General features: G+C 38.2%; 1 protein-coding gene and 1 long non-coding RNA gene across 2 annotated transcripts; both read right to left on the bottom strand.

Moving 5' to 3' along the window:
• Positions 1-131: 131 nt before the first annotated feature.
• LOC135801819 (E3 ubiquitin-protein ligase MYLIP-like) lies at positions 132-22,441 on the bottom strand. The gene is made up of 4 exons (XM_065315336.1): positions 21,767-22,441; positions 1,752-1,954; positions 888-1,689; positions 132-821 (listed from the first exon to the last, which is right to left on the bottom strand). The coding sequence occupies exons 1-4, from the start codon at positions 21,881-21,883 to the stop codon at positions 591-593; spliced, it is 1,353 nt and encodes a 450-aa protein (XP_065171408.1). The 5' UTR covers positions 21,884-22,441; the 3' UTR covers positions 132-590.
• Positions 16,175-16,951, bottom strand: LOC135801804 (uncharacterized). The gene is made up of 2 exons (XR_010550444.1): positions 16,535-16,951; positions 16,175-16,449 (listed from the first exon to the last, which is right to left on the bottom strand). It is a non-coding gene; the product is annotated as an uncharacterized lncRNA (long non-coding RNA).
• Positions 22,442-22,515: the final 74 nt, after the last annotated feature.

Raw genomic sequence — 22,515 nt, forward strand, 5'->3', positions numbered from 1 at the left:
TAAAATTACATTTTTTACAACATCTAGTTATTATCGTCGCGTTGCACATCGTATACAACAATCACGATGCTGCTTGTTTAGGGGTTGGTCCGTTTCGAGGAGTTAGTGATAAAAAGAAAAGAAAAATCAACTCCAATTGAAACTTTTATAATAAACGTTTAAAGAAAAAAATATATCACATTCGGGACGCGTACTTTTTCAAAATCTGTACACTCAAAAGTCGCTCGTTATCACCATCAATTTTAACGCTACGCTATGAAAGCATTACTCCATTATACAAAAGAATACTAGCATAATCTCGCACGCATCTCGTCACAAATCATAAACTTAAAAAATAACTTGATATTGCATTAATATACAGCATATATAAGAACTAAACATGCTAAATATAGATTAACTTAGAAACAATTTGCATTGATATCATGACTATATCGTTTTACATCAACGATTAAAATTAATATAGTAATTCGTTAAATTCTAAATTCTTAAAGTCGTCATATCTCGAACGTCCATCTTCGCATCATTGTAGCTTATCAGTAAGAGGAGAGATCTTGTCACTTAGAAGTTAATTCATCAATCACTAAACGTCTTCAGGGTTGGGCGGCAGCCCTTTGTGCAGCAGCCGCACTAACTTCGCCTTGGAAGTAGATGCGCTGCGCTTCGGAGATGTTCGCTCGGCAAAATGGGCAGCGTTCACACTGCTCGGCACAGGTGAGACACGCAATGGCGTGCCGGCAGGGTTGGAACAAGGCGTCGATGGCGGCGTCCATGCAGATGCAGCATGTCATCGCATCCAACAATCTTGCATACTTTTGAGACTCCTAAAATAAACAAAAAGGTAAAATTTAGAAACCAATTCAAAATCAGTGCGTTTAAGCTAAACTTACTTTACAATTACTCCCATTACACGTCCGGTTCTCATCCATATCACTATCAGCCATCGGAATGGTCATCCCAATCGACTCCGAATACAAAGCCCGCCGAGCATCATCGTACACCTCTCTGCAGGTCCTCCTAATATCGAAAACGTAATTCTTCCCCAAGCTGGAGTCCTCATTGAAGATCGACACAATTGTCCCCTTCAAATCACGCACAAACTGCGCGGTCACCGCACTCCGCACGGTCTCACAACTATAAAAAGCGTGCTTCTCGGTGATGGCCCTATAAAGACTACTCGCGCAGTGAATACTGGCAAACTTCATATCAAGCGAATGCTCAATATTGTCCTGTCCAACGTAGGTGAGTTTAAAGTTGCGTTTGATCGCTTTGGCATTCTGAATTGCAGTGAACGGGATCACCTGCTTGTCAGCGTCCTTAGCATACACCGAAATTCCATGCGGGCCCACGCCTAAGATGGTACCCATAGCACCAGCAAAGATTTCCTGTCCGAAACCTTCAAGAGTAGCAACTTGGTGCAGCAACCAATACTCAGCGGTGGAAGCTTTCATCCCGGCGAGACTGCGATGAATCGCAATCGCGCGCTTGAGTAAATCGGCCGGTTTATCATCAGGGTCCATTTTCGTAATAGACATGCACTGTTGGTACACGTGCAGCGGCGGATGTTGTGGATCATAGTCGCCATTCTCAGCTTGCGCGATGTGTGCAATCAATCGGGCGACGACGTTCCAATCGGGAGCGATGAGGCGTTTCTCGATCAAGTCCAGCTTTGCGTGGAGGTAAAACTGATGTCTAAAAATAAATTCAAAAAATAAACATCCTGAACACATCGTTTCATCATCAAAAATCATTACCTAGTCTTCTCTTGAAGCAGTAAATGTGGGGGTACCCAAAATTTCACCCTCAACGCAAACCGCGGTTGGGAATTGTGTGTGCGTGCGCCTTTCTGTGTTTCAATTGGGTTGCGAAGATTCAGCCAAAGTTCTTCACCTTTATTGACAGTGTACTTCAACCCAAAGTAGTCGGATTCTTTCGAGATGCCCAAATATTCACACACCTAGAACAAAATACACAACAGTCAGTTGATTTATTTGTATACAAATTACGGCGTAATTAATTCGATGACCCTTTGGGGCACATTCGTTGCAATTGCTTGCAACACTGCGATTAACAATCAAATATTCAACATAAACAAAAATTACACTATGCCGGCGTGTTATCGATGAATAATTTGTATTTTTAGAATGAATTAATTACCGATTTGCAAGTCTTCTGCATACGTAAACATTGTTTACACTCCGATGATGATTTCATAGCTTAAATTTTTACGTCGTACTTTCTTCTCATAATCTGCAATAATACCGCCAAACAAAGCCATGTTTTGCTCTTGATAACACACAGCCAGACACACATTTGTTTCGGTTTTGTTTATTTTTTGGTTGGATTTTTCAACAAGACAAAAACATGCTTTTAATCCACACAACTTGGAAGATTTTCAGGTAGCTAGCGCTCGTGTTACCGACACAGATAACGCTGATAATATGCGCTACTTTTTGCTGCTTCAGAATGTAAGCTAAAACTGGCATTGTAATAAAAACCGCTTACACACGTGGATGACTAAAATATTTGACTTGAAAACTTTTGCTTGCATTGCCGGCGTTTATGCAAAAATTCCACGCAAATATTACATGTTACTGTTGATGTTACATTTTATTGCAATGTAATCATTGCATGCGCCTACATTTATTTGCATTGCAGACATGTTGTTTTCTGATTTGATATATTTGACGCATAAATAAATATATGTAGGTATTTTACGGCGTAATAAACATTAAAGTCGCAGAAACGCAATTGTTATATCATTTTTAAGGAGATATTATACTGATATTGGGTCTAATCTAACTTTTGTCGTCTGTTTTCGTACCGAAAACCACAAGCAATTGATATGCGTCCTTAAACATTGACAAATGTGCATCTCATACCGCTATTTTCCGCCCTAGATACACATAATTTAATCGGAGCACGTTCTGTAAACATGACAATGCGAGAAAAATTGAATCACGAGAACAAAGAGTCAAATCGATTTTATCGTTCACGTAAAATGATAAAAATGCACGGGTCTCTGCAAAACCGTTGCAAATGAGCGCACAATTTGTTCATTGTTTTCTTATCTCCGCCAGTGGAAACAAAACATCTATGATTCGCTCGCATGCAAAACGGGCAAATATTCTACAATATTCTACAATAGGGAAGTTATTTAGGCGAAGTAAAACAATTCGGCGCGTTCAATATTCCAAACACGCGCGCCGCCGGAATTGTAAGAAAAATATAAAGCTAAATTCATGCATTTGTCGCTCACTGAGGCCGAAATGGCAGAGACAAACGCAAACAGTCACATGAAGTCGTAAAGACACAGGACTCGCGCCGGCTCGTGTCGGTGTAATAATAAATTATTGCCTTGTTGTGTTGTTGCGGCTGCGGCTGCGGCCGCAAAGGCAGTGCGACGCAGTTTCGCGGCTGAGTTTGCACGCGGATTTTTCACATTCGCCATTCGCATGCCAAGCAGCCAAGGCACACGACGAGACACAACGGCCGAGAGCGTAAACAGAATCGTAATTCGTAATTCGCGCTGCAACACCGCGCGTACGCACAGCACAGCCTTCTGCACTCTGTACTTTCATCTTCAGTTGAGTTACACTACACACAGAATCAACAAATGAATCGAATATAAATTACAGTTGATACAACTTCCTTGTTTATGCCAATTTTTGCGTCTTATTTTTTGCGCGGAATGTGTTTACCTCCAACTTGTTGAAACAATGCGTGCCACCCACACGTTTCGTGTTATCATTGACCGAGATTGTCAAGCATGAGTAGAGCCAGCAGCTTAATAACACACATAACACAATGTGCTAATTAAAACATGATTAATTAATAATAAATTAAAAAGGCAATTAGCAAACATTTGTTTGTTTACTTTATTTGTATGATTATATTACCGATAGTCGATGATATGAGTGCGAAAACTACAAAAACAAATTAAAGAAGCACGTTTGAGTCATTTCTCGCATATATAATTCAAAAATATTGACATTGTGCAATTCGTAAATTTATTACATTTGCTAAACCACTGCATCACAATCAATTAACAATTTATCACTAATGAGTGAATATTACAAATATCATTGGTGCAAGATATTTTAAATCCCGGCTGCAGTTAATTCGACAATTAATTATTCGTCAAACATTGCCGCGCCTGCTGGCATTTAGGACATAAAATAGAAATACCTCAAATTATACGGTCCAGAATAATTTACGAGCAAAACAAACTAATTACTTCAACTATTACCGCCTATATTCCCATTTATTTTATTATCGTCGATATTTTATAAAACAATGATTCTAACTATAAACCACTGGAATGTGCATTCATGTCATAATTTCAAATGTTAAAATTAGTTATGCCATGAATGTATTTTTAGTGTATGTTTGGAAAAAACACGAGGAGTCCAAAGTACAAACCGCGACACATAAAACAATGTTTGTATGTGTCACGGCGCCATATTGTTTTATTGTTTGTCGCATCGCTGGCGTAATTGTTTCCAGCACTTTGATTGCCCATATCGTCGTCTTTTATTATTTATTTTTTCGGTGTGTTTTCGTTGACAGCGAATGCGAATGCAAATTAGCAGCGACGCATCGCGCCTGCCATTGTTAGCCAACATGTGCGCGACGCGTAATTCGTGTGCGTTGTTAATCAATGATTGATCAAGACCACAAACAACATACCGACTCAATATTTACGAATGTATGTATGGTGTGTATGCGTAGAGTTAACACGCAGTGGAGATACGAATGTGAATGCTCGCAAGCAATGATGATTAGTCAGCGCCGGAGCGCGTCTCGATTAAATAACGTCCTGTGCGGGGAATTTCTTCACCCGGCAGCACAAGCGTAAATAGCGTGTGTGTGTGTTGGTGTGCTATGCGCGCCACCGAATGTAATGCATGACAAAACAATTAAGCGGTTGAACGCGTTTCGAGCCATCGCCATTGCGACAAACGCAACAATCTAGCACGAATAAAGTCTATAGATACACGTATAACACATATATGAGGTATTGAAGCAAAGCGGGATTTTGAGTATCAGTGTTTGCAAAACTTTTATTTTAAAATAGAACAAAAATCGATGAGAAATTTTATTTGTGATTTTCTCAGTAATTAAATGTATTTTAATGTTTTATTTTGTAATAAATAGAAGCAGAATTTAATATTGAGTTTAGTAGAGAAAGAATTATAACTGTAGCTGCATGGGTTTTTGTGTAATTAATTAATTACCAACCGAGAACACGGTTTCCGTGAGTGAACCGCGCGCGGCACCACGCAAACGAAAGTTTTCTCTGAGTTATTAAATGATTACTCGGGAACGCAACGCGTTACAATAATTATTTATACAGAAATAAACTCTGTGATTAATTTCACATTACATCATGTAAAATACACAAAGATAAAATTATACCATTCAAAATTATACGCAAAATAAAAAATATTTTTGATTAAATTAGAAAAATATATTAATCACCTTAAAACTAATTATAAATGATAAAAAAAATAACAAATTATTTACGTAGGTTGATGAAGAATTTAACACAGAATTCATTAGTGAAAGAATCAAAGCGATAGCTCGAGGCGTTTCTGTTTAATTAATTAAAAACTAGCAGAAAACACGATTTCTATAGATATACAAAGAAAAACAAGTTTTCACTAAATATATTAATACTTATCAATGTAAAATATAAAAGTTTGACAATCACTGGCCTCTATGAAATAAGGTGGAGGATGTGTGCGCGTATGTGAGTGCGATCACATACACGCTCATTATAATGTCGCGCGCGGCATTCTATTATTCGAGCGGTGTGCGACATTTTCGTTTCGACTTTGCACTTTGGACCGCGCACCGCGCCGCCGTGCCGAGGTTTGGTTTGAGCAACCAACGTGCAAACGCGCCGACGCCAGCTCGGAAATAGTGAATTGTGAATTACTCGCGCAGAGATAGACAATAAAATAATTCGAGCCCGCCCGCCTTTCACGCAATTCGCTCCTTCACCTGCTTCTGCTGCCGCTGCTGGTTCAATCCACTTTACATTTACGTGGGGCTCAGCTTGACTCGTTGCGACATGTAATTTGGTGTAGATACTTTCAAAGCTTTTTAAAATTTCAAGCAAAGCCACAAAAATCCGATCCAATTCAAAGTTCAACAAAACCACGATGAATTGCACAATATTATCGCTATCAGAATTATTTTCAAACATTGTTTCCATGAATTGTTTGGGGATTTTTAGAATAACTGTTGTGGCATACTTAACAAGTATTTTAAAATAATTTTGGTCTAAATTGCTGGTAAAATTCATATATGACTCATCAGAAGTTTAAAAAGTTTTAAATAGAGAAAAAACTTAACGAGGTATTAAAATTATTGAGTGTTTATAAAAAATATTGGCATTTTTTGTGCTTGGAATCAAAGTTCACACGGTGAGTAATACCAATTCGTCTGTATTTCGGTATTTTATTCGTCAAAAGCACATTTTTTGCATTTCCACATCAATTTATCTTATTTTTAAACATTAATAATCATTAGCAATAAGAAAAAACAACAATTTCAATGTTATCACAGGTTATCACCTATTTTTAACCTAAAATTTCCCAAAAAAGTAATTTTACTCAATAAAACATCAAATTTAAAACTTTTTACTATTTTTAATAAAAAACAAATCTATAACTACATAATTAATTGACTAAACCTATGAGATAGTATTCCTAAATTAGTTTCATTCCATTTTTTTATTCCTCTGCTGCTAGTAAATTATTTGCAATAGCTTGTTGCTTCGAAACTCCTCGGAGATTCCGGCTCGTAGTCACTCGCTGGACTTTGCGACGTGACCTAACTCACATCGAGTATCTAATGGAAGTCATGCACACACCAGCAGCAACTAGTAGCGAACATGAACATCGCATTACTTGCTACATCGTGTTACATCCACCGACTCCAAAGTGAACTAAAGTTGACTAAAGTAAGTTGAGCTGCGCGCGAGTGCGCGCCTGCCAGTCTCGCCATTGCGAATCAGCTGCGGGCGAATCATCGCTGATTGCGAACGCAAACGCTACATGCTGCAATATTGATAATTGTACTATAATTACACGGCACGCTAATAACCACAATCATTCGCGCATCGCATGAGTTTTTTTTGTGCACGAGAAATTCACAAATTGACAGAAAAACTTCATAAAACATTAGTTTTTAAGTGAATCAGAGAGAAAAATAACGGAATTTACAATAAATCAGTGAAAACGTGTGTAGAACAAAAGAAAAAATATTTCATTGTCTTGTTAAATCCTCAAAGGTATAAAACGTGTTGAAATATTTTTAAACCTCGCTGGTGTAATGCAGTGTCCAAAGTCCAAGTAGCTGTTCTAACAATAACTTGTTAGTCATCGCAGGCATACACCATATTTACTCCACAACTCACTTGTTATTTTTTCTTTGCTCCGATTAACCGAGCAATAGAAACTTTATGTATCAACTACTACATAAACTTGAAATTGTGGTTTCTTTTCGCAATGAGGAAGCCACCTCGAGCGCATTTACCGTTTCCAGCCGATAATCAATCACCAAATAAAGCATCACTCCAAAAGTACTGCAATGACACACACAGTGTGCGCTCGTTGCGCTTGCTCCGTGCGTGCGTGTTCGTATCATAAACGGTTAATTAAAATGAATGGGTGTTTTGTACTTTGCGCTCTCGGTGCGATGCTCATCACCGCGACACCGGACAGCTGCGCGGTCATTCGTTGAGCGCGTGCATCGTTAATTATTGCGAACGGTGCGACACTAACAAACACGATGCGGCGCTGCTGCGTGTGTGCAAAGTGCTCTTGATCGATGGCAGGCGGTCAAGTTGTGGGTGGAATTTCGCGTGAAATTAAATTATGTATTATAATTTCAGCCGCGCTTAAATTCAGGTCAAAATATTTTACGATAAAAAAACACACTCACCCTCTGCTCTAAATTCCCATGAAATTTTATCTATATCTATATTTATAAGCTTTATGAAAAAAAAAAGTGTATGAGGTTTAAGTTTAGAATTTCGAACCATTTTCAATGCGGTGGTGTAGATTATCTTTCGTAAAAAAAACTCGGGAGGCTTTAAAAGCATCCCACTTTTGCTTTCCGCTGGAAGCAACGGTCTCTCGATTCTCAACTCCCTCCGGCACTCGATACGCGCACGCTGTCGTCTTGTTTTTGTTGGGGGGCTTGAGTCACCGCCGTGGCGAAGAGGGCACCCACCTATGCACGCCGACACCGCGTGCTCGCTCGCAATCGCAGCGAGCCGGAGTGGCCCAGAGAGTTCAAAGTCCAAAAGCGTGAACAGGCTGCAGGCAGGCAGGCGAGCGTGCGTGCGGGCCGCAAACGCGTTCGGCCCAATTCTCTTTCACCTAGAAACGCGCCACCGACTCTCGGGCATCCTCATGCTCATGTCCCATACCAGCTCAACATATTTAAGAGATTAACTAGGTTCGTGTTCGTGCTCGTGATCACGTTCGAACAGCTGTTTTCGTTCGGTAAAGACTTTTTTCATTTTAAACTTACTGAAAACTTAAAAAAGTAAAAAAATATTACACCTACACATTTGTAGATATATTAAACACGTGAAATAATTAGTAATTATGTTTATCTCGGAACGTGCGGCGAATTTTTCCGAAGCAAAAATATGAAATTTAATTTTGGAAATGTTGCAACATTTGACTTTACACGCCGCCTCTATGCGGTCGCCGCGCTAGTTTTCGACGTGTGCGCGCCGACCGCGAGTCGTAGGTGTAATAAAAGCGCGGACTTTGGACCGGCCGCACTCTGTTTACAACTGTTTTGCTTTCGGTGCGCACACGGGCTCGTCCTCGTTTCGGTTACTACATTTTAATTTAGCGCACCGTGCATTACACATGCATGAAAGACCTATGAAGCATGTCGAATGCAACAACTAATCAAAAAATCATAAATTATTCTCTAATTCATTAAATATTGCATTCTTACAACAACAACAAAGAAAAAAATCAAAAACAAAATTATATTCCGGTACTATACGAATTGTTACAATGTTAATGCACGCAAAGTTATCTACCTACCCGTTTAATTAGCACGTTGGTGTATAAATACAAATGTAATGCGTTTGAGCGCTTGCCAATACGTTAAAAGTGGCAAAAAGTTCAATGACTCGGCGTAAAATCAAACCGGCGAGTGCCTTTTAATTTTAAAACAATTTCCATGCGGCAAACATTCGCGAGTCAGCAAACATAATGGTTTCGCTCAAATCTGACCTTGAATCATCGTATATTGGCCAAATTTGCTCGGCAACAATGCCGAAAGTCAAGTCGTGCATGAATAGATGACAGATGAATAAATAAATTACACAAAATTAATAGTTCCACAGTCACTAAGCGGTCGCATGACTTTAAAACCTAAACTTAAACAAATTGGTAATCATCAGCGCAACAAGTTTATAACTTGATAATTTATTTCAAGAAAGTTTCTCTTGTATCTACATACTCGTATATAGGATGTGTATCTTGTGTATCTTGTGTGGATTGGAGTTGAACTTAAAGATTGACTTTGATTAACTCGAGAAGTTGTAGTTGAATTTGCCAGAATCGAATAAATAACACGAGAGATAAAATAAAATAAAATAAAAAACGTACGAAAAGAAATTCAGAGAAAGTGTTGTGGTTATTGCTCTTTCACGTTATTTCATGTGGTTAAAATTTAGTACGGCATAAATCTTCAAAAATTATGGATTATAAATTGCGCGATTGTTGAATAAACAAAACAGCTGGTGAGAGTTGGTAAGTCGGAAGTAATAAACACATTATTTCAAGTTATAGCTTCCTTATTAAATAATTTTGTATTGTTTAGAGTAATTTAAGTTTTCTGTGTTAATTTGCATCATGTAAGACCAAAAATTCATAATAATTTAATATTTTTCCGTGTTTTTCAACACAATTTACAAAAATCTTATTTTTTTTCTATTGTTTTGTAAAATATCTGAATTTTAAATTGATTTAGCAATACCTCCACAAAATCTACAAACAAAACAAAAAAATTAAAATTAAAAGTTGTGCACAGAACAGGAAACTATTAGCAAAATAATAAAATACCTTTTAATTAAATAAACAAACAAATTAACAAGAATATTAAATCATAATGATTCAACATTTCGTCAACATGTTAAGTAAAATCGTAAAACTCTACAAAACTTTACTTTTTTTATAAAGTAAACTGTTTAATAAAGAAAAACATTAATAAAACTCATCGCCTTCACTTAAAATAGATATACTACCAGTTGTGTGTTAAATTCGTTTTTTTACTTGTTAAAACAACTTTAACAACCAAACATTTAATCTTCAATAGCTAGGTGAATCACCAAACAGACAAAAAACAAGCAACTGTAATTAAACAGTAACTCCACGACCAAAAAAACGAATAAAATGCAAATTTTTAATGCTTCAACACAATAAATTACAAATTTAATTATTATTATTTCCCGCAACAAGTTTTTCGATGTTGTTGTGTCCGCGCATATTTTTAACATATTCGATTCGTCTTGCACTATTAAAATAATCAATCACTACCGAGTAAACATTAAACGAAAAACTTATGCATTCCACCACGATGCAAATGCGTTTCAAGCGATATAAACACGTTTTCTAAGGCTGGCGAGCGATTGAAACACACGCTTCATCGATCCGACGAAACAATAACAAAACGCGTCGTCCTTTTCAGCAGCAAGGACGAATAATAAAACAAAATCCACTTAAGCCTTTCAATGTGCAAGATTAGGTATGTGTGTAACCATATAACATTCGGTCATGAATTTATTATGATATTGTATTGACGTGGTTAAATCCTTTCTTTGCGTTTAACAGCTTAACACTTTTGTTTATAACAACGTTTACGACTGGCATTACCTTGACTTCAATTTGTTCTTTGTTTACAATCGCATGTACAGCGAATTGTTGATAGGTAATTTCCGTTTCTGGCGGAGAATTGTGTCAGATTCATATTTATTGTGCGTAATAATATTGAATAATCGATAAAAAAGTTATATAAGTGTAAGTAATTGATAGGTATTTAATTGTGTTGATTTCGTTTTAAAGTAATTGAATAATTGTGTTTTCACTCGTAATTAAAGTCTATTTTTATCTAGGTATCAAAGTATTTAAAGTTAAAGAAAGGTCAAGTGCTAAAAAATATGTTATTGACGTAAAATATGCACATAAGTTAAAATATTTAATCACATTTGATGAAAAATTAAAAATTATACTTTGTAAGTAAATTTTGCAACAAAATAGTATTTAACAACTCCACCCGTGACTAAAACCCGTGACTAAAGTACTTTAGTCATGGTCGTGTTTAAAGTGCCACTTTTGTGTCTCAAAACTTTTGAAAAACTTGCAATTTAAAGATGAAAGTAGAAAAATATGTTATTGATGTAAAATAACTCATAAGTTAAAATATTTAATAAAATTTAATATAAAAATGAAAAATTGTACTTTGTAACTATTTTTCATCAATGAATAAATCATTATACCGAGAATATTGAATAATACAATAATATTTCCAAATAATAACATAATCAGTGATTAAATCTATGTCTGATTGTCTGATAAAGGTCAAGTACTAAAAAATGCATATTATCTCAAAACGCACAAAAATAAAACAATTAAACTTAATTAAACGAAATCGAAGCGAACTAGGCAACATACAACTACCGGAAATTAAACTAATAAATAACCGCAGCTTATCTCTGCAACCAAGCACAAATTACAAACGCACACAAATACACCGAATAAAAAAAAAAACTTTTTAATATTACGCGATAATATTCCACGGTTATCGCTATCGTAAAAGTTCATCACGTTCCGTACGCCAGAGTAATAATTCATCATCGCACTTAACACTTCGTCATGCATCATACATCAGCTGTTTGCTTCGGACAGCGGTCGAGCGCAATTTTTCCAGCGCTATCGCATAATTTTTATTAATTGCCCGCCGGCGATATTTCGGCCGAATTAATGAGATCTCGCATTCGCGACAATTTGTGATGAATCGTGAAACGCACACATTATTAGAAGCAATAAGTGCTGTCATTAGAATTGGATTATGACCGCGTCGAGGCGAGTTCTCTATTGAGCACCCAGCACATTTTGTTGCTATGGTGATAAAAGTTACATAAAAAAAAAATTGCTGTGTTGAAAAATAAATGAAACTTTATGACTTGACAGCTTAGGATATTTTTGGCAACAATTTACTTTGACTTAGTTTGCGCGTCAGCACAATATGTTTAAACGTTTCAACTAATTTTGGCATGAATGGAGCGCTTACATCACACACGATATGAAATTGCAACCATTTGCAGCAAGCTTTTGGATTCTGCATATGCTCTCTGTAGGTAAAGTTACACAGTCTACGACTGCGTCATTTTCCGCTGTGTGAAATCCAAAGTCTATTATTCATCATAACTTTCGTGTTCAGTGAGCGCGCGCTCGACCGCCTCCTGTTACTAACTGGCTGGCACAAGTTGTAGACTTTAGTTTAGTTTTAGATAAAGCCGGATTTCATGCAGTGGCCGAAATCTGCACAAGCCCCGATCAAAAATGATCGAAACCGAAACCGAAAACTTTTCCACCGCCGCAGGCAACCGTAGCAACACAGAACAAGAACCACTAGAGTAGGTATTGGGGTGGATGGAGGAGACGAGTGCGAAGGAAGCATTGTTTCTACCAGTCTATAAATTACATTATTGACGTGTTCACCGTTGCGGAAGCGTCCTGCTTGCCATTGCCAGGCTTTGCCTGGTGTGGCCGCCATGTTGGTATTGCAAAGTTTGCCATCTCATTCCGCTGCCTGCACACTACTTCTAGTTCTAAGTAGTGGTTCCGAACAGCGTACTGAAACTCTTTCGTAAAGTGTAATTGCAAGCGCAATTATTACTAAAATGCAAAGTTATTTCAATGTTTAATTTAAAACCATCATTATACCTATGTTTGTGGTATCAGTATATCTGTCTATCGAATTTTTCCCTTTGATTTTCCTTTTTTCGTTGATTTTTTTTTGTTTTTTACTGCTGGATCGCTTACATAGTCCGAGCGCAGTCCGGCGAGTTTAATTTTTCATTATTCGCCATGTCGCACGCCAGCGAACGGAGCTGGGAGTCGAACTGATTCGAACGAATTCCGCTGGTTTTTCCTCGCGAACGCTCACATTTACCGTGCACGGCGCAGCACGGCATTTCAAATATTTGAAATGTTCGCAACATTAGCAGGCCACCATCTCGAGCACGCTCGTGCTGCTGCTTGCCACCGGAGTGTGTGTTTTTTTTTTCGTGTGTTTTTCATCGTTTTTCTTTGGTTGCACGTCTCACGTCTCGCCTTTTTAAGCTTTTACTTTAATTTAGCATCGCTGCGCGTTCGTGCCGGCGCTGCCACCACATCGGCCCGCGTACGTTTCGTGCACAAAGCGGTTGGTTATAAATTTCAATCGATAGTGACTAGTGCACATACAAAACAAGTCATAAAACATAGGAGACAGTCAAATGACAAAAGTGTAGCATTCAGAATTTTTAAAAATTCAAAAATCATAAAATTACACAAAATATTCAAATTTTAAGTAAAACGATTGAGTTTAATATTTAATAGCATAGGATAAAAATTCTAAATTTAATTTTACCTAATTGAATATTATACATAAAAAGTCATTAAAAAGAGCACAAAATGATCATTAAACTCTATAGAAATGTTGCTAATTTTATTTATAGCAACCCAAAACCAATTCAACGTGTACAATGTATAGAATCCAATTTTCCAAGAGTCCTTTCTTCCTAAATCCCTCGTCTAGTCGTCTAATTGCTATCGATTTTCGCCTTTGTCGCTTTGTGCGAGCGAGCCCAACGCCTGCCATTCGCTTATTGTTTCTTATTAATAGATTACAGATCTAGCTAATGGATTAGGAAGCGTGCGCGCTCGATTGCCTAATGTGCAACTCTTCTCTTTCCCACACCGTCATTGCCGCCGCCGCCAACGTATGCTTTTCGAATCATTACGAGCGAAGAGAAGCACACCACGCATTCATGTAGCTACCGAAAGTGGCGCACATTTTCTTCGACGCTAATGTGGCTGCTGGAAGCACATCATGACGGTGATTGATGAGATGATGAGGGGACCACAACGACGACAGCCAACATAATACAAACTTTACCCGTATGAATATTATATTTTAGCCGTACATATTCATTTCTCGAATTGTACTCGAAGAATACATTCATCGAATGAGGTCATCGATGTAATGTAATTTAAAAAAAGCAAAAAAAATTCAAATCAAATGATAATGAACAGGAAATTTATTACGTATGCATGCAAAATTCGAAGGGCAAAGGAAGTGTAAGTTATAGTAAACATGGCGTAAATTAATTGGATGCGTATTAAAAATTCACTCAAATATTAAAAAAAAAATCCAACACAAAGCATGTGGGTATAATGTCAAGGTCTCCTTTGGTTTATAATAATAAACAAATCGATTCAAAGTCACCTCTTAAATAAACTTTTGCAGCACTTAAACAAAATAGGAAAATTCCACCCAAAACAAATATTCAATTGGCGTATAAGTAGTCTGGTCTAGACTAAAATTGGATTCGCGCCAATTCAATCCTGATCGCGTTATTTTTATTCGCCCTTTGAAAACATCCACGAAATGATAAATAAACTTCGCGCCAGCCAGATGAACTAGACAAACCTGCACCAAAAACTAAAACACACGCAAGTCGACGGCGCGGAGCGCGCGCCGGAAACCGAGGAAATTAAATTAAACAAAACTTTTGCCTGAATCCTAGCAAAAGCGTGCGTCCCCCGGTGAGCATGCGGCCGAAATTATATTTCCGTTGTGTTGCCACCAGCGCGACGACCGTCGAGTAAACAATCGCTCTCTCCGCGAGCGAGAAAATGAAATCTAAACACAAAACATGCGGTTCACCCTGCGAACAATCGAATGAAAAAACATAGTAAAAATAAAAATAAATCCACTTGATTGTGACAGTTATTACCGGATTAAATAAAACGCCCGCGATATGATACGAGGCACACACGCATTAATTATGATTTGTGTTGTACTCGTATATGTGTCGAGTTTCCAAAGTGCATATCGGCAAACTAGGCGCACGAGACTATTAATGTCGTTTTGGATTTAGTTTCCGGTTTTGTTTGCGCAATCGGGTTTGTCGTAAACTTTTGCGTCCTCTCGCGAGAGCGGGCTCAAACGCGAATTAAACTAAACTCGAATATTACGCAACGTGCGCCGCGTGCCGCCGAGGATTATAAATAAATGCGGGCGAGATGAGGGAGTATATTTTAATTGGACGCGCGCTGCGCTGCGCTACCAGACAAAAGTTAATCAGGGGGGATGAGTACACACTTCACACTGTCTCCTAATTTAAATTACGCGCCCGCGTTATATTTATTCGTTTATTTTAACTTTGCACGCTTTAAAACAGTTCAAAATTTAAAAAATAAAATTTAAATAAAATTTGAGTTTAAAATCGGTTTTTGCGTTATTTTTCCCATAAATTAACCTAAAAACCAATTTATTTTAACAATATCCACACGTCCATCACAACAAATTATTAAAAACATAAAAAATCAAAAAAAAAAAAAAAAGATTTATTGACTAAAACTTTTCTCTTATCAATCAATAATTCCTATTAAGTATGAGCAAGTAAATACTTTTAGACATTGCGAAAAATTCTCGTTTATTTACAATGATAAATGTTGAAAATTTTCCACCCGACCCTCCAATCATCCCCCCAAGGAAGCGAATCAATCAACATTGGCAAACACTCGCAATACTTCATCCACCGTAACGCAAGGCAGATAACAAATTGACAATAATTCGATAATACAATTCCATCGCCGATATGATAATTCGATTCTCAACTGCGCTGCGCTTTTCTTTATTAATCAATTTATCAACCCCCAAAGTATAACTAGGCCATACACTTTGCTTGTTTGTATTCCTAGTTATTAATATCGACCGAAGGAGATAATAAAACTGCAAGCTCTGCAAATCTGCGCGCGTATCGCAAAGTAATTCCTCGGACGAGGCAAGAGATGTGAGGAGGAGGGTGTGCAAGGAAAAGAAAAGCACAAAAGAAACGAGGATTCAATTAAAACTTTGCCTGTTAGTTCGCGAGCTTCGTGCCTTTATTTTTATGCCGTCAAATCTGTTCCTTCCGTAATCATGTCCAACCAACCCTCTTGCATTAGCGGGGGGCGGGGGGCTCTTCGGCTGGCTGCTAACCGATGATTAGTAATAACCAACCGACTTTCATTGTTTCTCTCTTATTCTCTTGTTCTTGGCTTTTCAATTTCCAATTTCCAATTTCAACTTACAATTTTCCATCGCGGCTATCGATATACAGTCCTTTCAATTACGTGTATTTTCGGTATCAATTTTCTTCGATATAACAAAGAAGAAAAAAAAAGTTAAAATATAAAAGAAACCCAAGAATGGCGAAGTAAACAATTGATTATTAACTTACAAGTTAGTGGCGCGTTGTTACAGTTTATGGACTCTTTTCGGTAGCGGTTTTTGCGCCGTTTTGCTCGAGCCTCGGCATCCGCTGCCTCAAACCGCCTCTCACCCGCATTCACTCCATTACGCGCCACTATTTCATCGCGTCGCGTGGCGCGCTGTGCGGCAGCCAGCAGCGGCGGCGGTACTTTATTAGTGCTGAAATACAGCTCACATTTTGCGTCAAAACTTGCGACGCGCCGACGGCGGCAGCGATGAAATAAAGCGAATTCTTTCCCTGTCGCAAGAATTCACCACTTGCGCCTAACCACCCCGGGAAACCAGGTGGTGGATGGCGAACATGCGCGTGGGTGAGCGAGGTCGAGGGCGGAAAAACGTCCGCCTTGATTAACTTATATAACACGCGATAAATTCTATTCCTGCTCGTCTCGCCTTCAAGACGAGCGACGAAACAAATTCACTTTAGGCACGCAAGAAACAACATTAATATGCATTTTACCACAAACAAAAAAGTTAAACTACTAAAGGGGGTTATTTTTTATTTTTTCGGCAAAATACACAAACTTCACAGCTTTTACAACAATTTATGATGATGTATCATCATTTTTTGATCGATCATACCTTTTTGTATGATATTTATGACAAAAAAGAAAAAAAAAATGATTTTTTTCATTTTAGTTAATTTAAAAGTTATTCCAATATAAAATAAATTTTATTATCTAAGATTCAATAATTTTCCGCCTTAGATTTCAATTTCAAGCAAAACAAATGTTCCACGTCAAATGTTGATTTTACTTCGTGCCTTTAAAAAAAATTCCCTCCCGTCCGCTCCAATCTCTCGAGAGCATTTAGATTTTTCGAAAATCGTCGCCGTAAAACGCGGCGTTTTTATTTTTCCTCCTCCGCGCGTATGGAAATCGTGTAGCTTTCGGCGTAAAAAACGCCCCTACGCAGCAAAACCGGGCGAAAACACGCCGAAAGAAAATCAAATAACGACGAAAAGCGCATGCAAATACACAGGACGCAGGATGACGACAACGTCGACGGCGACGGACCCAAGGACGCGCAGCGAAACGAAACGGAACCGAGTCCGCCGCCGCCGTTGCCGCCGAGAACCCATGTCGCTAATGTTTGCTCTTCGGTTTCGAAATTCGCAAAATTGCGCGATGTGCGCGCCGAAGACGAGTCGAATCCTTGTGTTTCCGTGTTTCAACATTTCGGCGGCCTGCTTTGCATGCGCGCCCAGCGCGTTTAATGTTTAACGTTTGTCGTCTGTCCTTTTACATCCCACTCACTACAAACCACCCGCCCGCCATCACACAACATACGTTGTGCTGGCGCAGTCAGCGGGTTGCGCATTTGTCCCACTCAATTTTTCATGATTTAATGTTACTCCACGCAGATTCCAAAGATTAGAGCTTTTTCGGGTTAAAAACTGCGTTTCAATTTTGCATGCGCGCTCCGCTTTCAACAAATGCCTTAAAAGGGTGTTTGCAATGTGCGGCGAGCAATTAGAAAACTGTCAGTTACATTTGCCGGGAACCTCCCCAAACGTGGTGCTTTTATCCTTTTTCATGTTTTGTGTTTTCGGACATCCGGAAAAGCGCGTTTTTTGTGCACTGCGCTGTCCATACTTCTATTCTCGCATGTTGCCACCGATTCTATAAGCTTTTTGTGTATTTGCGGTTTTTGTCCGCGTGGGAATTTTTCTTATAATTTGTGTTTGGAATGATTCTGACGGCTAGCAACTTCATTTTCGCCATGGAATGAAAACGTTTTTTTTTTCTCGCTAGTTCTTCCTATATATTTCGATGTGTGTGATATACGTGTGCATCGAGTGTTGTCGAGCGGAAAGCTCGGGGATGATGAAAGGCTTTCGGGCGCTAGGGCGCGACCTTCGAGGGTCGTGTCCTCGTGTACCGGATCGCACAACCTCTACAACCTTCCACGTCGCTTCGCGTTGGGGGAGGAGAGTTAATTATTAATTAAAAACCAATCGCTTGTCGATTATTCATCAAAGCACCTTTAGCGCCTCGTTGACGACAACGTTTACCTAATTTCGCAACACTTGCAAAAGGCTCAAAGGCTGTGTTTTTAACAAAAACTAAAATGTGCCTCAAACACCGTTTATATATAATTATCTTCCACTCATGCCGGCGACAACATGTCAATTTATATTCATTTACTCCTTTTGTTCATCGTTGCTCATCGCATAATTATTTATTTATTATTATTATTATCACATCGCTCGCCTGGAGTAATATATTAGTTTATCCTGTTGGCTGCGTCACATCTTCAGCCTTCACCCGCCATTTAATCCCGTCTTTCCGCACTCTGCTCATCCCGGAGAAATAATGCGGTTCGATGCAAGTGACACTCGCATGTCGGGGCGCGCACGATGTCATTGTGTGGGCGCTGTATGCATTTTCGAACGCATTGAAAGGAAATTCGAGCTCTGGTTGCGCGTCACCGTTGCGCATTCACGGCACGTCAACCGAATTTAATATATTCCTTTATTCCATCAGTTTATTATTCATTTCGTAAATAAAAACAACACCAAAACAACAACGCAACAATCAAATAGAAAAACAATATTGATAAATCATAGTTTATGACTGATATGAAGTAAAATAACAATAATTTTATTATAAAACTCATAAAAACAACAAATTAGTAGAAATTTCCATTTTTAAAGTTTCGACGAGAGTAGCTCGTGCGATGTTAGCAGTTCTTTTTTCGTGTTTGTTGCATAGACGAGTTTTGTAAAGCTTATTAATATTCGCATCTGATTAACCGATGCCTCGACGTGCCTTGCTCCGCAATCGCTTCATGGTCGAGCCGGTTTTCGATATTCGCTTGCGTTGAAAATTAAAAACTCTTTAAAAATTCACTCGCGCACGTCTAAAAATAAAAACAAAAACTACCAACTTGCCTCCAGCAAGTGTTGCAATCAATACTACCCTTTCACACATTAAACTTTCGAACCAACTTGTTGCTAATTGCAATAATTAGTAGAAATTAAGGGTGGTAATAAAAACGCATCGTTAAAACTTTGTGCTATCAACGTGCAAATGTAGGTAATCCTAGAATTTCGGTGGAAATTAACGATGATTAGTCGTATTTGCAAACAACTACATTAATTATAATTAAAACCCAACTACATGCAGAATTTCAACATTAAAACAAAAGAAAAACTAAATTTAGAGGTTAATAAACAATAAAAAACATTTTTTGAAAATTTATTTAAATTATAACATTAATAATCCCGGTTTTAACATCGATAACCGTAACCATAACTTCACTTCAACTCAGAAGCGTTTCCCACTTTAATTTTCACAAATTTCCACTCCTAATCCTCTTCCCCAGCGCGAGTAAAACTAGTTGTTCGAATCTATTTGCGATCGAATCCGCATGCACATTACATTCGCGTGGGTCGTGGACCACCGCCGATGCCAAGGTGTGCGCGGTGTGGCTTAACCGATGTCTGTACTTGTTGCTATACTGATCCACTAGTGCAATAGTTAAGTTAGCAATGTTGGTTGTTGCTAACTGTTTGGAAACTCAGTAATTTCCCAGCCAACTAATGATCAACTCAACTCAACTCCACACACTACCTGAAGTCCCAAGTCGCAAGTTTTATTTAATTGGCTTCCATCATGTATCGACAATCAATACCGCGTGTAATTAATACATAAATGCAAATCTGCGTAAAAATTGCGCGCAAGTGGGTTGGAAACCCGAGCGCGCGTTGTAATTTTCCAATTATTGTTAATTATCATGATTAGAAACTTTATTAGAAACTTTATAATCATGCATCAAGATGGAAATTTATTGCTAGTTCTTTAACTAAGCATAGAAAATATTAAAAAAGCAAAAAAGTTTTTTTTTTTAATTTTTTAAATAAATTTTATCGATATTTACCGGTAGATTTTTTTAAATTGTAAACAATATGTTTAGAAACAATTATCACGTTGATATGAGCACAATACATGACGCATTCTTCTTTTTTTATGTATTTACCCACACTGATTATGTACATATTATGTCGAGATATCTATTTCGGTGCTAATTATCTATTTTGCTCAAAGTTTATTTGCTGAGCGTTTAGTGTGTGCACTTGACTGGAGCGGTTGTCAAGCCGTCATATTTAGATGATGATTACCGCTGTTATCAATGTAAGTAAGTGCTTACAATGTTATTATTATGCCAGGTGAACAATCTGGCTTTATGCTATTTCTATGAGCGATTCTTTGTGCTCCTGTTATCTTATTTTGACGGCACACAGCGATGTAAACACCGTCGATCAAACACTGCACTGTTTATCACGTCAACAATGTGAATTTATTTAATTTTACACTCAAAAGAGAAAAAAGAACGCAAATTGTGTAATTTATGCATGAGTAATACGAAAAATAATTATTCAGCTTTTCAGTGTGCATGCACGCAGCAGCAAATTGAATTATTCAATAATTTATTCAATTTTACATTCGAACGGTTTCAATTTTTATGAAAATGAAAATTTCTTTGAATTTGATTACGAATGCATCCAATCGAAAAGCTGCATTTAAATTAAAGAAACGTTATGAATATATATCAATAGAAAATATGTTTACGAAATGATTACGTTTGAGGCAACGCGAAACTTTTGTAATGATTGCTCATTACTCATATAAAGTGAGTTTTCCTTGTGAAACGTACCTTGGAAACACGCTCTCTTAACTCTCAGTTATACGGTTTTTCTTTTCACAAAGTCCTTCTTTTTCCTTGGCGAGGAGTGGAATGTAAACATTACGCTGTGCGTGCCGTGTGGTGGTAATTTTATACATTTATTTTTTTCACAGCATTTTACCATCACTAAATTTCCGCGCGCGCGGCTTGTTCCTTCGCCTCCAGCTTGGAAAAGCCAAAGCGGGAAAGCCGTTAGGCGGCGGCGGCTATGTATGCCATCATAAACATTTTATTATGTATCATGTTGCACGCAGGCACGGCCTATATATTTAGTTTTATCGCGCACGCGGAAGGAAGGCCGTGGTAAAGGACTTTTTACGCGTGTTACGCGCTTCCTTTTACTTTCGTCCTGGCGTTATTTACTTACATTTATCTTTTGAACAGTTTGAACGAATGCTATTTATGTGCTATTATTTTTTTTAGCTTCGGGTGATTTTTATTTTATATATTTTTATATTCAATTTTCTTTTTATGCGCAAAATGGCGTTTGATTAATATTTGAAAAACTTACCCTTTCGAGACATTCCTGCCCGATGGCCTTGGAATCAACCGCCACTTCGACGACGACGGAATTCGCCTGAGTTATAAGACAATACATCTTGTTCTTGTTGCTGCCTTGTTCCATCATGATTGTCGCGTTGTTATCCCACCGATTTCACACCGCAAAAGTTCCGTACTCACAATCTTTGAATAAAATATGCGTCCGCACCAACTTTTCTGCAGTTAAACTTTCAACTTTGTGTGTGTTTTTTTTCGGGTGTTTTGTTTCGCTTGTTTAAACTTGTTTAACTTTGAATTTTGTTTCGTGAAAAACTTTGAACAACCTTCAACTGTTTTAATAAAAATTTGTTACAGTTGTGTTGTGATATTGTTTCTATTCCTCTTCTATGTTAAACACACTGTGGAAGCCGTCGTCGGCGTAAATGCTTCCGACGTTCGTCCTGCTTGTCCTGCTGCTCCTGCCGCGCGGCGTATCGTTCATTCGTCGCGTGCGACCGTCCGCTTCCGTTCTCACGCTGTGCGCTAATGAAGGCTCGTCGACAACGAGGAGCCTAAACGATGTGTACATTTTACTACCCACCCGCGAATTGTCACAAGCTGTTATCTCAAAACAGAGGCGAGGATATAGTTCGACGAGCACGTTTTTGGTCGAGCGTTGTGTTTTGACTATACTGCGCGCACGATAGTTGCGTTGCGTATGAATCGAACGGCGCTCGACGTGAGTTTTTGTTCGCGTAGCGTAAACCGCTCAGACATACG

The sequence above is a fragment of the Atheta coriaria genome, unplaced genomic scaffold (genome assembly GCF_025399875.1).
Source record: "Atheta coriaria isolate IRGN ID8LTWV9N9 unplaced genomic scaffold, Caltech_Dcor_3.1 hic_scaffold_13_pilon, whole genome shotgun sequence".
Lineage (NCBI taxonomy): Eukaryota > Metazoa > Arthropoda > Insecta > Coleoptera > Staphylinidae > Dalotia > Dalotia coriaria.